Here is a 14920-nt window from a genome sequence, read left to right on the forward strand (position 1 = left end):
ACTTCAACATGCCCATCATTCTCATATTCATCATGCTTAACCCATTCTAAACATTTCATGTACGATGTAAGTTAGTTTACCATACGCCCGCTCACATATCCACTCGTCCACCGGACTCTGAAGCGTCTTACTAATGGCCGTCGTACACACACACTTCAGGGACAGACGTGTCATGTTTTGCGTGTGTTTTCAGCTTCTTCCTCCAAGGTCCATGCCCCACCAGTGCACGCTGTCTGCCCTCTGCATGACTTCTTTCCTCCTTGTGTAGTCGATGCATGTTTACTCTTTGCATCACCGTGCTGTTTGTCTTTTTTAGAGGGAGCTGTTTTGATCCTTTTGAGATGATCTTTGTTGCCCGAGTTGTGACTTTTGCTTTCCTCCTGTTGCTGTCAAAGTTCCACTAAATAGCACAAAGTCTGTTTCTGTTACAGAAGTTCCCCCGATAAAAGTGAGTCACATTTGTGTCCGGAGCAGTAGAGCTGTGCTTTTGCAGACTCCCCATGGTCACACAGGGCTGTGTGTGTGTGTGTGTGTGTGTGTGTGTGTGTGTGTGTGTGTGTGTGTGTGTGTGTGTGTGTGTGTGTGTGTGTGTGTGTGTGTGTGTGTGTGTGTGTGTGTGTGTGTGTGTGTGTGTGTGTGTGTGTGTGTGTGTGTGTGTGTGTGTGTGTGTGTGTGTGTGTGTGTGTGTGTGTGTGTGTGTGTGTGTGTGTGTGTGTGTGTGTGTGGGTGTGTGATGTTTGCTGACATCAGGCAAAGCCGTGTCTCCCTCTTCTTTCTCTCATTTTCTCTCGCTTCATTTGTTCCCGTTCTCTTCCCGCCCACCCACTGAACAGGCTCGCAGGGAGCTGAGGAGACTGAAGGAAGAGGCCAGGCGTAAGCATGCGGTCGCTGTGATTTGGGCCTACTGGCAGGGACTCAAGGTACCTACCAGCCCCACGGCACAGCCGTTGCCAAGTCTGCCATCTACTCATCACCCTTGACCCTCTTCATCCTCCTCAACCATCTGCTATATATATATATATATATATATATATATGCACACTTCTATAGGAAGCCAATCTAGTGCTGTGTTTACATGTTATCCGTAATGGCATTCTTTTAGACTCTGCAGCTTTTATTGTATCAACTTTTGTTGCAAATCCCACCATCGAAACAGTAAAACATTTGGTTGAACTCATATTCAACAGAGAATTATGCTATACCACTGCAACATATAGTAGTTCCACAAAGATTACAAGAGCACAGATTTGTTCTACTGTGATCTCATCTTAAAGGGGTAGTCCACCTAATTCAAAAGACAAACTATATCCAGTTTACCCCGCAAATATATTTCCAGTCCATTTGAGGCGCCCGAAGCGTTGGAAAGTTGCATTTGAAACGATGAAACCAGGCCGTGGTACTCAAAACAATCCACAGCCCAACAATTTTCATCGGAACGATTTCTTTGGTTGGAAATAGAAAAAAGATGTGACAAGCTACTTAAAAGATAACTTCCTCCATTATTCCACAGTTTTAGATCCATTTGAGATAATTAGTTAGGGACAGCTGCTATTTTCCTCTTTGTTTTTTCTAATGCTAAAGATTTAAACCAACAGAGCCTGACTGACATGGCAGAGGCTGCCTGTCTCTCTCTCTGATCTGTTCTTTTCTAAATGTCTCCCGCTGTTTGCTTCCTCTGCATCTGCGCAGCTAACCTGATGCAAAGCAGCATCGCTTTGTGTACCCAACAGTATTTGTTTCACCTGTTTCTTTGTCTTTAGGTGTGTAAAGTGTGCATTTGTCCTAATTTGTGGTGCTTATCTGTCGTCACACTGGTAATTTGTTGCAGTGTGAATCTTTTCATTGTGTTGATTGACCACAATGCACCTGTTCACAACTCAATTTGTGCAATTATGGTCAGCATGACGGTCATATGTCACAACCGTCATTGACTTCAGGAATTAAAAATTCCATAATCATAATTTTAATGAATTCCAGCAGCTTGGAGTTGACGTTGTCTGTTCCAGGTGTTCATTGTTTGTGACTAACCAAACGTCTGCTCTAGTGGGCTATTTGTGTACGCTGTCATCATCCTATCCGTGTATTCCTTCCCGCTGTCCTGCTTCACATCAAACATATGGGTGACGGGAGGTGATTGACAGTTTGTTTACTCTTTCCTTCATTGCTGTAAAAGGTCCGCAGAGAGTACAGAAAATTCTTCAGGGCAAATGCAGGCAAGATGATCTATGACTTCACCATCCAGAGAATTGTGAGTGGGACTTGAATATTTGCTTGCTGGAATAAATGCGTAGAGAATTGTGTTCCTCGTGTACGAGCAAAACGGTATTTTCTTTTGTTTGTTTTAATATTTGCTAGAATGTTGTTAACCTGCATTTTTGTCCAGATTCAAAAATACTTGCTGGGCATGAAGGGCACCATACCCTCCATGTCACCCATAGACAAGAGCTGGCCTGCCAGGCCTTACCGCTTTCTGGATGGAGTCCACACAGAGCTGCGGAGAATCTTCCATCACTGGAGGGTCAGTCAGCTCTGTTTGTCCCCTTCACCCATATTTAATTCGTCTTCTGTCAAATATGATCCAATGCACACCCGGTAGACGGGAGAGTGGGTGAATGAAGTACCTTCAATGAAGTACCATCGACCCTATTCAAGCGTTCAACAAAATGCGAGCCACGACCAATCCACAGAACAAACTTGAAAATGGAAACCATTGGATAGGCAAGACAGAATATTTAAAATGTAATACAGCAACCCTCATTTCAACTGCTGTTTGTGTGTTCAGTGCAAGAAGTACAGGAGCCAATTCACAGAGGAGACGAAGGCAGTTTATGAGGAGAAGCTGGAGGCCAGTGAGATCTTCAAAGATAAAAAGGCTCTCTACCCGAGCAGGTACCTGAAATTCACTGGGGCAGAGTGCTCTTTGGTTCATGATGTACAGTAGGTATGTAGAGTAATACCTCAATGAATGATTTGTGAATCTCTTGATGTCTTTGTTTCAGCGTGAGCCAGCCCTTCAAAGGAGACTACTTGGAGATCAGCAAGAACCCCAAATACCAGAAACTCAACAGCGCTGTGGATGAGAAGGTTCTGCTGGCTGACGTGGTCAACAAGATTAACAGGGCCAATGGCAAGGTAGGAAAGATCCCTCTGGCTACAATACGTCCAGCTCCTATACAAGCTGAATGGATTGTGAAAGCCAAAATATAAGCTGCGATTACATCGTGACACTGCTGTTTAGAGTTTAGCTCCACTTTTCCACACAGGCCGTGTGGAGCACAAAACTATTAAGTTGTTTTGATGGGTGTTTCACCCCGCTGTGCAGCGATCTCATATGTTTTGACATAACCGCGGTCATCATTTTTTGGTCCGGCAGGCATGTCGGGACACGTGTATTATGTTTTACGCTTAACCCTGTCCCAGTTTCAAGATCAGGTGGAGGCTTGGAAAAGACAGCCAAGAAGACCTTTTGTTCTGTGCTATTTGCTGTAAGAATGACGGACGGTCTCTGCTCTTGTTTGCAGGGCAAGGCTCGAATCTTCCTGCTGACTAAAAACAGCGTCGTCCTGGCTGACCAGAAGACCGGCCAGGTGAAGGCCAGCGTTCCCCTGCCGGACCTCACCAGTGTTTCTGTCAGCACGCGGAGTGACGGCTTCTTTGCTCTCAAACTCAAAGAGGTGAGGCAGATCTCTTTGTCATGTGTAGATTTAGGGCAGATGGGATTCAGGATCCATCTTCTCATCATCGTCCAGTGTCCAACTATCCCCGTAAGGCCTGCCGAGACACAAGCGTTGTTACACGGTAGTAAACAATGAGCACTAGTATTGAGATATTTATAGAAACTACACTTACCAGACAGCACTTTTGTACACAGTGGGTTTTTTGTTTTTTTTCATGCTGCCATTTTGCTTCAGGGGTCAGCCTCAGCCATCAAAGGAGACTTCTTACTCAGCAGTGAACATCTGATCGAGATCATCACCAAACTCCACCGCACGGGGGCCACGGCTGCAGACAGCGAGCAGCTCAACATTGACATCTCAGACGAGTAAGATAGCCCAGTTGAATCTGGTTCGAAGGACGCGAGTCGCCCGCCACCCGGATGATGTTTGGTGACGTGCTAATGTTTTCTGTGTGGCAGGTTTCTGGTGCAGTTCAAGCACGACAAAGTGTGCGTGAAATTCATCCAGGGAGCCCCCAAGAACGGCAACACTGTGTCCTGCAAGCGCAAGAACAACCGTCTGCTGGAGGTGTCGGTGCCCACATCCGCATAGCGCCGCTCCCTCGCCAGGTTTAGTGACGACTGAACAACGAAACCACCACCCACTCCCGAACCATCACCCCAGTGCCCACACTGAGCCTCCGAATGAGTGCAGTTATTTTGCTTGTTGTGGCGTTGTTTCTTCCTTCAGTCTCTTCTTCTCAGATTCACTCTAGAACCACTGTAGATGTAACCATGTGCCACTTTCCTGGCAAAGAGAACTCTTCTCTGGGGATGTATGCCACAGAAGTTTGGTAAATGATGTCACTGGTGTTTTGTAAAACTGGGGTAAAGAGTTTAAAATGGATGCGAAAAAATATCACAAGAAACTTCTGTACACCAGTGGCAATGTTCTGCCTGTATGTTGAGTTATTCTTCAGAGAAAACATCATAAGAACTTTGTGACGAGCTCCAGTGAACTGGCCCAGACTCATCCATTTTTTTTAAGCGTCTCTGGCTTTAAGCAGATTGCTTAGAATTTTTAGAAGAACTGGGAGCTTTTGGGCTCGGCCTGTCTCATTTAGATTCTCTGAAGAACTTAGAAACTGCACTTGTTTTCACCTCGGTGTAACCAAAAGAGGATGAGCTGAGAGAATTTGATTGTATGTTTTATTTTCTATAGATATATATAAATAAAAAAAATAAAAAATTCTCTGGAACAGTGGGCAGTTAAATGTAATTTGCTAGATAATTGTAAAACCACTTTTGTATGTGCCATTGAACAGGTCCCACGACTTGTCACGTGCTGGTGAATCCAAACATAGAAAACCACGCAGCTGATGTACCTTGTTCTTCACAGCATGCTTGCCAAAAATGTTTGAATAGGGGGATCTTATCGACCTGTGGTGGCAATTTCTTGTAAGTTTTGACAGCACTACACATGTGATCATCTTCAATTCCTCAAAGTACAATTCCTAATCAATTTTCAAGCTTTATTTCCTTTTCATTGTAAACTGAATTCATATCCTTGACTCATAGGTTGTCATGTGTGAGTCAAAGGAGACTCTCGCTTTTTGAGGGACACGATTTAAAGATATTGACAAATGCAATACAGTCCTTCTAGTGTAAGGAAAAGTACTCGACCACGAGAAGGGGAGGTATCTACCCGTCATGTCTTCACCAGATCCAAAGCGTTCTCCGGTGCAAAGCGAATCCCTTGCTGTTGATCTTTTCTGTTGTGTGCAATAAAATAAATGCTTTTGTCTCGCGAACCCTGAGCAGTCACCCTTCAGCTGTACAGCGGCTCTGTAGACTGTAGCCCCGGCATGGACAACGGGTTTCTGTCGTATCCCAATTTGAATTGCTGCGTTTGTGAAATGGCTGTTCTCGCCACTGCAGCTTGAACTCATTGTAGTGCTTGACCCGCGCTGACCTAATGTTTAGTTTTCAAGGGTAAAGACCAAATATTAAGTGCACATGACCATAGATTCTTGATGTTTTTGAAGAAACTGACCTGTTGCACCTTCTCGTACAAATTTGGTACACTCATATTTACACAAAAGCCAAAATCGGTTGTCAAAGAAGCAATTAGAGTGCTATGTTTTCAGGTATGTTGACTATAATCTTTATTTGGATGTAGTGTGTTATGTGACATTGATTGTCAACCAGATGTTTCTCTGGTGACTGAGGGATTAACTCAGCCAAACTTGGTCTCGTCACGATTTGCAAGCCAGAATGTCTGTTTGTACGCTTTTTTAAATTGTATTTTTTAACGTCTCACACGACACAGAGACTTGAGAAATCAGTTGTTGTCCCTCACATAGGAACGGTCAAGCTGAATGCCAGTTTTGATGTATTCTCTTCGTTGGCACTGCACAGTTTGAATGTTCCGCTAAGGTGACGGCTTCCTCTTCTCTGTTTTGTATTTGAACAATGGCTGGCGCTGCGAAATGATGTCTGCATTCTTGTGTGCCTCATGTTGACCTGTGCCGATAGACACAACAAGGAAATGTTTCAGTAAAACTCGGTGTAACATTTACAAGTAATCTTTTTTTAAATTAAATAAAAATCTAATAAATGTCACACGTTTTGTTATTTTGTTGGTTACCTTGTTTCCACAGCGACCCTTGACTAACACCCCTGACCTTAAATGAGTACTGCATGAAGGCTGCACGATGTTTCGGAGGCTTTTGAACAGTCTTGTCACGAAACCCTCTGTGTGCAGGCAGAAATCAGCCTTCGGCTCATCAGATTATTGAATTTCACATTCCTGTGAGGCTGTTTATCAGCCGTATCAACAGGGGGTTTGCTGGGACTGAAAGGTTTTGTGGGGGTTACTAGCATTGAGGCTGGGCGGCCAGGCCTTGTAGTCGAGCAGCTGGCCAGATGTTTTCCAGCACATCTGGAGAGAGCTGTCTTTTGGGGTTAAATTCCGCGGCTTGGGGAGAGCTGCCGGCTACAGGTCTCCAGGGAGCAGCCCTCAGATTGAGCACAGAGTGGTAAAAATAGCATACCATTTTGGGCTGCCCGGTACCCGGTTCCCACCACTCTGCAGGCTGGGAAAGGGAGGAGGAGTCCCGGCCTCCCAGCGGATACTCAACCCTCAGTGGGAGTTTGAATTGTACAAAGCACAATTCCATATCCTGCAAAACCTGTAGCGTTCAAACGGGGGTCTGCGTCAAATCAGGGCAGGAGGTGCTTGTTGTTGCACCAGACGAATCACAGAAAAATAAGGAGTTGTCATCGTTTTAATATCCTGTACTAATTCAGAACATATTTATCAAATTTGCTCTATTCATCTTAGGCTTGATGGATACTGATTCTGCCACTTCGGTCATACAATTGATGTACATATTCGACTGAATGGTGAACATGTTGCACCAGCTCAGAGTGATGGAAGGCAGACCCACACTGCTTTGGAGATAGGGTAGTCTTTGGTGACATCCCATGGATTCTAAGTGGCATTGCAATAATAAAGACAGGGCGCTGGAGTAGGATATACAACAGAGAAGTTGTCCTGAGTGAAGCCTATTTGCTGATATGTGAAACTTTAATAAATGAAAGATCACACAGACATAGTTTCTGTTTATAAATGAGTTTATATAGGCATGACTTTATATTAGGGTCATTTATAAACCACAGAGTTGTTGTAAGTTCATCCTGTTTGTAATTCACTGACTCAATTGACTCTGGAAAATAAATATATATATTTCCTGAAATAATGTATACAAAGAATATTGATGATTGTTGACCTGCAGAAAGAGCACGTTCAGCAGATTAAGTCAATCTGCGACGCTTATTCTAAATGAATGTGTTGTAAAGCAAATGGGGCATACCGGTACGCTTCTCTTTAGCATGGTTTACTGGATTTAAGCATGTCTGTAGTAAGTTGGTGTACGCTATCGTTTTGAAATGACAGCTTATCATGTTGCTATTATAATACCAAAACATTGTACAAATGTTTTCCTGAATAAAGCAACATTGTTTCAACTCAAACCGATTTTCTGAATAAATGCCTCATGTTTCATAGAGCTCATCAGCTGCAATGGCCTGTAGTGCTGCTGGAAACGGGCAAGAAAAAACATGTAAGTGTACTTCAGTTATGGACTCCACTTTACCAAAACAAAGCTGTTTCCTGATCAGGTTACTCTACCGTCTACAGCCCTGCATAACAGCATGGACTGAAGAGAGTGGACATTTATATCCACAACCGAAGTCTCTCTCGCTCGTAAAATAAATGAAAGCAGTCATGATAATAATGCACTGTGACTACTCCTACTCGTCGCTGAAGTAATTGCCTGAGGATAAAAGCTGCTGTTGTGGGGATAGTGCTTACCTGGCGGTAGCAGTAAACAGTGGCCTGAAAGACTTGTCTCTGATAAACTGCTGTTTTCCTGCAACTGTAGCATACAGCACGTCTCTTTGAAGAGATGTCTGAATAGGCTGAATGCTATTTGATATTTTGGATGCCAGCTTGACAATTTCTGTAAAGTCGACTCAGTTTCAGCACAGGCAAGTCAGCAAACCTCCAACTGGAACACTGTAAACAGTGCACCCATAAACGGTCACCATAAGGTGACTGGAGTGAAGCTGGTCCTATTCTTGCTAAAATGAATAATCATCTTTTTGGTTTTGCAAACAGCTTGTACTCTTAATTATGTATCAAAAAGAATGTTTTTTGACTGAAACTTTTCAGTGTGTAGTTACAGCACAGACACTATAGGGGCCAGTCAAATTCAGCGTGTGGGGCCAACAATAACTTCCCTCGGGAAACACTGACTTTCAGACTGAACGGAGGACATTTCAGGCTCCTTTGACAGTTGGTCAAAGTTGCTTTTGTCAATTTCATCGAGAAGGGTTAACATTATCTGATTTAGTTTATCATCAAGCTTACCAGAGGAGGCTCTTAAATTTGCATGTTTGACTCGCTTTTCTTCTAGAGGCACCGGACCCAAAATACAATACCAGAACTATGTTAATTGTGACCGCAGTTTGAACTGTAGGGTCACCAAGGAGACCCAAATAAACCAAATACCATTAAACCACGGAAGCTGCCTGGTTGATTACCATGGGTTTTTCCAAGTCCTGAATTTACTGCTGTCAAAAGTCAATACGATCAAAGTTCAGTGTGAACTAATGAATCTCTAGATTCAACATCCAGCCCTCTCTTCCTCCCATCTTTCTCCTTCACCCAACCTTTCTTTCTTTCTGCCATCAATTTAATGTAGCATATTATTAGAGATGAAGTCTTGAGTAACCTCCTTTCTACATAAAATATAGGACCGTGAGATATTGCCATAATGTGATTTAACTGTTGCAATTCAATGAGCATATTTTGTGCCTCGTAGCAATACTTCTCTGGGGACATCAGAAGCATTTCTCCGGCTGCTCTCAAACGATCTGATGCCGTTTGTAGTTAGTGCACTGCTCAATTAGATTTTTTTAGCACAAACATCAGCTCCACAACAGCAAGAATGTCATTCATTTTCACAAAAGATCAACAGACTTTCTCACTGACTCACACTGTGACAATTGGGGTTTTTGCAAGGCAGATAGCACATCCCTTGTGTGCTGGAGGTTAGTTAACCGTATTGACTGTATTGAGCTGTCACAGCGCCAAGGCTGATTTAATTATTGAGTGAGGGAGTTTAGGATGTAGAGATCAACACATTGGCCACCAGGCTGCTGATTTACTTTGACATAAATCTATGCTGAGATTGAAATGAAACCACTCATCAAAACCAGAAACAGACTGTCTGTCGTTTGGTGAAAATTCATTTTGTGTATCTTCCGTGTGGGATAATAAGGTGAACAAGGCCATTTTTTGTGTTCTTCTCACCTTCTTCTTTTTTTGCCTTGAACTATGAATTTTTTAAACATTTACATGACTGCCCCTGGCAGTGTGTCAGGCAGTCTGGAGGGAGGGACGGGGGCTGGAAGAGGTCTGATTAATGAGTGTTACTGGGTGGTGGAGAGTTTGTGTCCCCACTCACCCTCGTGTCACCAGCACACTCAATGGCTTCATCAATTTGTAGCCATTATCACGTCAATAGGCAAGAATGGAGGGGGGAGAGTTCAGAATGGAGAGGAAAAAAGGGGCTTCTGCTGCACCATCTGGAGATAGGTGAACATGGCTGAAGCAAGAAGTGATCCCTTTAGCAATCTGATATTATATATATATATATATATATATATATATATATATATATATATATATATACATGCGAAATGTGAAAATATAGCTGTGAGTTGAACACAACCAAATGTTTATTATTTTCTAATCTATTCTATTATTTATCAACAAACAAATATGTCACAGTGCTGATTGTTCCACATGGCAACCTAAATTATGTGACACACATTTTACGTTGTTGCTTGCCAAAAGAAAACAAAGGTTGGAAACATACTTATAATCTGCTTATAACAGTATCATTAAAGTTATAACCACTCATACATAGTCATAATGCTTTCTAACAACAGTCATAAGACATTCTAAAGCATTTTATAATGACTTATATTATTATCAAGTATAATAATACTTTTTGCTGGTCACTTAGACATTTTGTTTTTGCTAGGATCATGTATCATAATTTCTATTCACTCCAGGAAGGGATGTGTTAAAAATGATGATGTTTTGAATTTCAACACATCTACAGAGAGTGCTAAGGGAAAATAATCTGATAATAATATAATAATGATATATTTTACAATGCATGTTATCACAATGCATTGCACTGACAATTAAATCTTTAAGCACCAAAGTGGCCCACTCAAATTGCTCTATCCTGCTGTGTTAGTAGACACAAGTAAGTAAACATTTTTTGCAGAACGGACACTTGCAGCACTAGGTTTGAACAAGTCAAACAATAAATCATCACTGTCTTTATGCTCAATCATCATTGCACCAACAAAAGTGATTGGGTCTGTTTGTATGTCTGCATGTACGTGTGAACACAAGCAGCTGCAGAACTGATATGGATAAGCAAATAGCTGCACACACATCATTAGCTGCTCATTTACAGACATTAGGATAGGAGCACAGGCGAGCACAAGCTTGTGTGTGAGTGTGTGTGTGTGAGTGTGTATATCTGCTCACCATCCCAGATGAATTTAGGAAAGGTCCTTTCAACCCATTCCCACTCCCAACTCGTCACATACACTTTAGTGACTGTATGCGAGCGATACAATTTTCAAGTTACTCCACTGTAAGTGTTTATTTACCTTTCAAACGGTGCCCCATTTGTAAGGAACATGCATTTGTAGGATGAGCAGCACAGCTGAATATGTGGGTTAAACCCATGAACAATTTGCCAAATCTTCTCTGCCAATACCAAGCAGCTTACTCTGCTGTTGCTACATACATACACATATACATACATATATATATATATATATTTACATGTATATATACATACATACATACACACACATATATACATATATATACCGGGCGACCGTGGCTCACTGGGTTAAGAGGGTTGTCTGGTAACCGCAGCGTCAACGGTTCGTGTCCCTGAGCAAGACACTATATACATACACATGCATATATACATACGTAACAGCATTCCAACAATAAAGAAACAGGATAACAATTAGTCCAGAGCTGCTCACAGTGAGAATGATGATTCGTCATTTGGCAGCTCAACAACAGTTTTTTCATTACATATCACTGTAACTAATTCAATTGTTCAGACTGCGATTAGACAAGCAGCATCTGGGGTTGGGGCATTGAAAAGAAGCGAAGGCACAGTCGAAAACAGGGAGACACTGGCAGAAGGTAGGGCAAAACAAGAAGGAGAGAAGGTGTAAATGCAGGGGGGGGGGTGAATTAGGGAAATGAAATCTCATCTTCGGTGTGGGACAACATACATCAAGCAGTGACAGTCCCGCCTCTCAGCCTGTCAGTCCCGCCTCAGTCAAAACGACCAATTAAAGCAAAGCTTATCCCCGTTAACCCCTGGATAGCCTCTCGAACACAACCTTCTCCTGCACACAAGAGCTCAATCAAACACGTGCTGCACACTTTTGATTTCTATTTCTGTGTGTTTCTTGTATTTTATACAACATTATGCTTTGTAATCCAGAAAAAGCAATCAGAATAAATCCTTTAACTGACTAAATCACTGCATGATAGAATATTATAATAACCAAATACCTTTAAATACAACCTAGGAAAAAATATATATACATCACCAATGTTGCTTATTGCCTCTTTTATCCAAATTGTTCTGAAGCCATAAATCACTTGGTCATTTCAGTGCTCTCTTATATGCAGGCTGTAGCAATATCTACAATGCAATGATTTATAAACTTATACACTCATTCTGTGAGTTACAAGCCATTTTATTAATCGTCTTGAAGAATATAGGTCGTTATTCATTTGAAATGTCCAGGTATTGGAGCAGGAGAAGAAGGGAAATGAAAAAGGGGGAAGGGAGAGGTGATATGGCAGTGTCAGGTGACGTGGTGATAAATAATTATGTGTTTCCCCTTCATCACCTAACCCTAACTCTTACACACACACATACGTGCAAATACATGCACACAAGCCGATCTGATTAAACCCCACAAACATGGATTGATGGGAGTGTCCGTTGACCACAAGGCTAATTGAACTGTCTCAACTCTGACAAGTTGGAGTGTTATGGGGAGAATGATGAGGAGCCATTAAATAAGCAGGAGTAATAGTCATAGAAAGGATGCACAGAAAGGAGGCAACTGATTGGGATAAGAGTTATCATTCAGAGTTATATAGTCATGTCTGAACAACATTGTGCTATGTCGGGTATGTTTCTGTATGTGCCCATCCTGTGATTCCCCATTGTTGGATTTCATTTTCTCGGAGATAGGGATGGCAATGTTGGTCAGTCGATCCACATCTTTGGTTCAGTCTGAAATAGTTGAGGAACTGTTCGATGGATTGCCATGAAAATTCTTACAGATATTCAAGATCCCAAGAAAATGTATTCTACTGACTTATAGCCCCACAAGGAGTTGCATTTTTGTGTTTCAGACTCAAAGTCTGGGTGGATTGCCTTGGTCCGTTTGTTTGTAATAACTTTAATGATAATGATATTTAGCTTGTGTTGCGTACCACAAAGAAGGAAATACTCCTTCAGTGAAGATGGCACAGAAATCAAGTTGCCATTGCATCAATGAATGATATAAGGTATATTGTATATGCAGAAGAAAATGGTTTCAACCTTTTCCTATGGAGAAGAAGAGTTGTTTAGAAGAGTTTCAAGTATGTATTTGTGTTAAAGGAAGAGCATTTGGGTAATGAGTATTTTGGGAACCTGACCCTGCAGAGCAGTCTGGGTGTCCCACAGAGCAACAGATGTTTAACTACTCTCTGCAGCCACCACTCTGACGCCCCGTCACTGCCCCTGTCTTTGTGTGTTAACCAGCTCTACGTGTGTCTGTCTCCTCCTCTCATTCACAGACCTCTGTTTAGCACTAATTGGCTATGTGCCTCCTCTCTTCTCCTCCTCCACTTCTACCCTGAAGCCTCATCTCATTGTACTGTCATCTCACTGTTTACCGTGCTCAGTAATAATCATCCAATCTCAGCTCTCCTCCTCCTGCCTCCCCTCCCCTGCCTCCTCTTCTCCTCCTCCGCTCCTCCCTCTTGTCCTCCTCATTATGGCGCGGCCTCTGGTTGTGACGGCCGTCATTAATCAACTCATTTTGAACAATGTTGAACCTTGCTACCCTGAACACCCACCACTGCTCAACCAGGAAATGTTCTATTCCCCTGCGGTCCATTGGGCCAATCAGAGCAAAACTGGGGCATGACAATAGATAGAACAATAGCAAACAAACTCAGATATGAGACTAGAAACCACAATAGGACACAGACAGAAGGAGAACAACAGGCTTTATTATACTCAGTAAATTGGGGATTTTCTTCTAGCCTTAATGTCTCCTGGGATACATCGTCATATTTTACTTTACTAACACAGTGGCCCTATTAATCTGTGTCACTTACGTCAGTTAAGTCACGATCATGGTTAAATACCTAATTTGGAATATTTAAAATCATTTGGGGGGAAAATGTTTTCTCAAAAAAGGAGTTGATTCCAGTTTTAAGTTTCTGGCTGCAGCATGAGCTGAGTAGTTGGTATGAGCAGTCATAGCTAGTTTTTTTGGCCACTGCAATTCACGTGATTCATTAAAACAAACTTTTGTGATCACATCAATGATATCAAACAGTTGTGATTTAGCCTCTCTGGTGCACCACCATGCAAGGAAGACGTAACCTTTCTGCTAAGGAGGCCTGACAGAGGCGCCCACTGGGTTAACCTCTCTTACATTTGTGTATGAATAGAAGCAACATGAATGGTGCTTTTACAGCTAAGGGGAGAGAGGAGCTTTGAGTAGCCCCCCCCCCCCCCCCCCCCCAAGTCTCCCAGACTTGCTCTTGTCTGTTTTGACTCTGTGGTTTGCATTGTTGCTCTTGTGCGTGTGTGTGTGTGTGTGTGTGTGTGTGTGTGTGTGTGTGTGTGTGTGTGTGTGTGTGTGTGTGTGTGTGTGTGTGTGTGTGTGTGTGTGCAAGTGCCTGTGCATACATAATATGTCTGTGTGTTTTTTCATCTTCAGAAAAAAAGAATGCATTGAAGACCTATAGTGCTTGTGAGCTCAAATATTGAAATACCAATTTGGTTGATATTTAAGATTATTTTAAATTGTTTAGTGCGATTGAGCACAACAGTCATTAGCACTTTAGAAATGTTAATAGTTTTGAGTATAGGACTGGCCAACCAAAACATAAATAGTCAATGCAATCAATGCAAAATGAGTGTAAAAAAGAAAGAAAAGAAAGCAATAGGCCTAAACACAACCAAAACATCTGTCCTTCATCTGAGGTGTATATTGGTGCCCAAGCTGCAGTAACTGCAATGTGCTTTGATGATCTACAAGGTGCCGCATACCAGCTGCCACATTAAAAGCTAGCTGATGAGATAACCACAGCTAGCCGTAGCTATGTAGCAACAGCTTGGTGGTTTGGTTTATTATCATAAATAACGACTGTAAGTGTTGCTAAATCAAGATGAGGGATAAAAACCAAGCTGAACTTCTGCTAAAGCCAACATAACTATCTCAACAGAGTACCAGCAACCTCCGTTTCAGCTTGTGACTTGGTTTAAGCCAACGTTAAATCACATGTTCAAATGTATTAGATTGTAAATCAATTTAATATATGAAATCAATGCATGAAATTGGTTT

The 14920-nt window shown here is 42.2% G+C and overlaps 1 protein-coding gene across 2 annotated transcripts in view; it reads left to right on the plus strand.

Moving 5' to 3' along the window:
• myo1b (myosin IB) overlaps positions 1-4919 on the plus strand; it is a 44205-nt gene extending 39286 nt beyond the window's left edge. For both annotated transcript variants that reach the window (XM_079276496.1, XM_079276497.1), the window contains 8 exons: positions 834-920; positions 2174-2248; positions 2384-2518; positions 2783-2889; positions 3000-3132; positions 3522-3674; positions 3912-4042; positions 4136-4919. In XM_079276496.1, coding sequence (XP_079132622.1) covers positions 834-920; positions 2174-2248; positions 2384-2518; positions 2783-2889; positions 3000-3132; positions 3522-3674; positions 3912-4042; positions 4136-4268 — 954 coding nt within the window. In that variant the 3' untranslated portion in view covers positions 4269-4919. The remainder of the gene's footprint in view (positions 1-833; positions 921-2173; positions 2249-2383; positions 2519-2782; positions 2890-2999; positions 3133-3521; positions 3675-3911; positions 4043-4135) is intronic.
• Positions 4920-14920: the final 10001 nt, after the last annotated feature.

The sequence above is a fragment of the Melanostigma gelatinosum genome (assembly GCF_949748355.1).
Source record: "Melanostigma gelatinosum genome assembly, chromosome: 10".
Classification (NCBI taxonomy): domain Eukaryota; kingdom Metazoa; phylum Chordata; class Actinopteri; order Perciformes; family Zoarcidae; genus Melanostigma; species Melanostigma gelatinosum.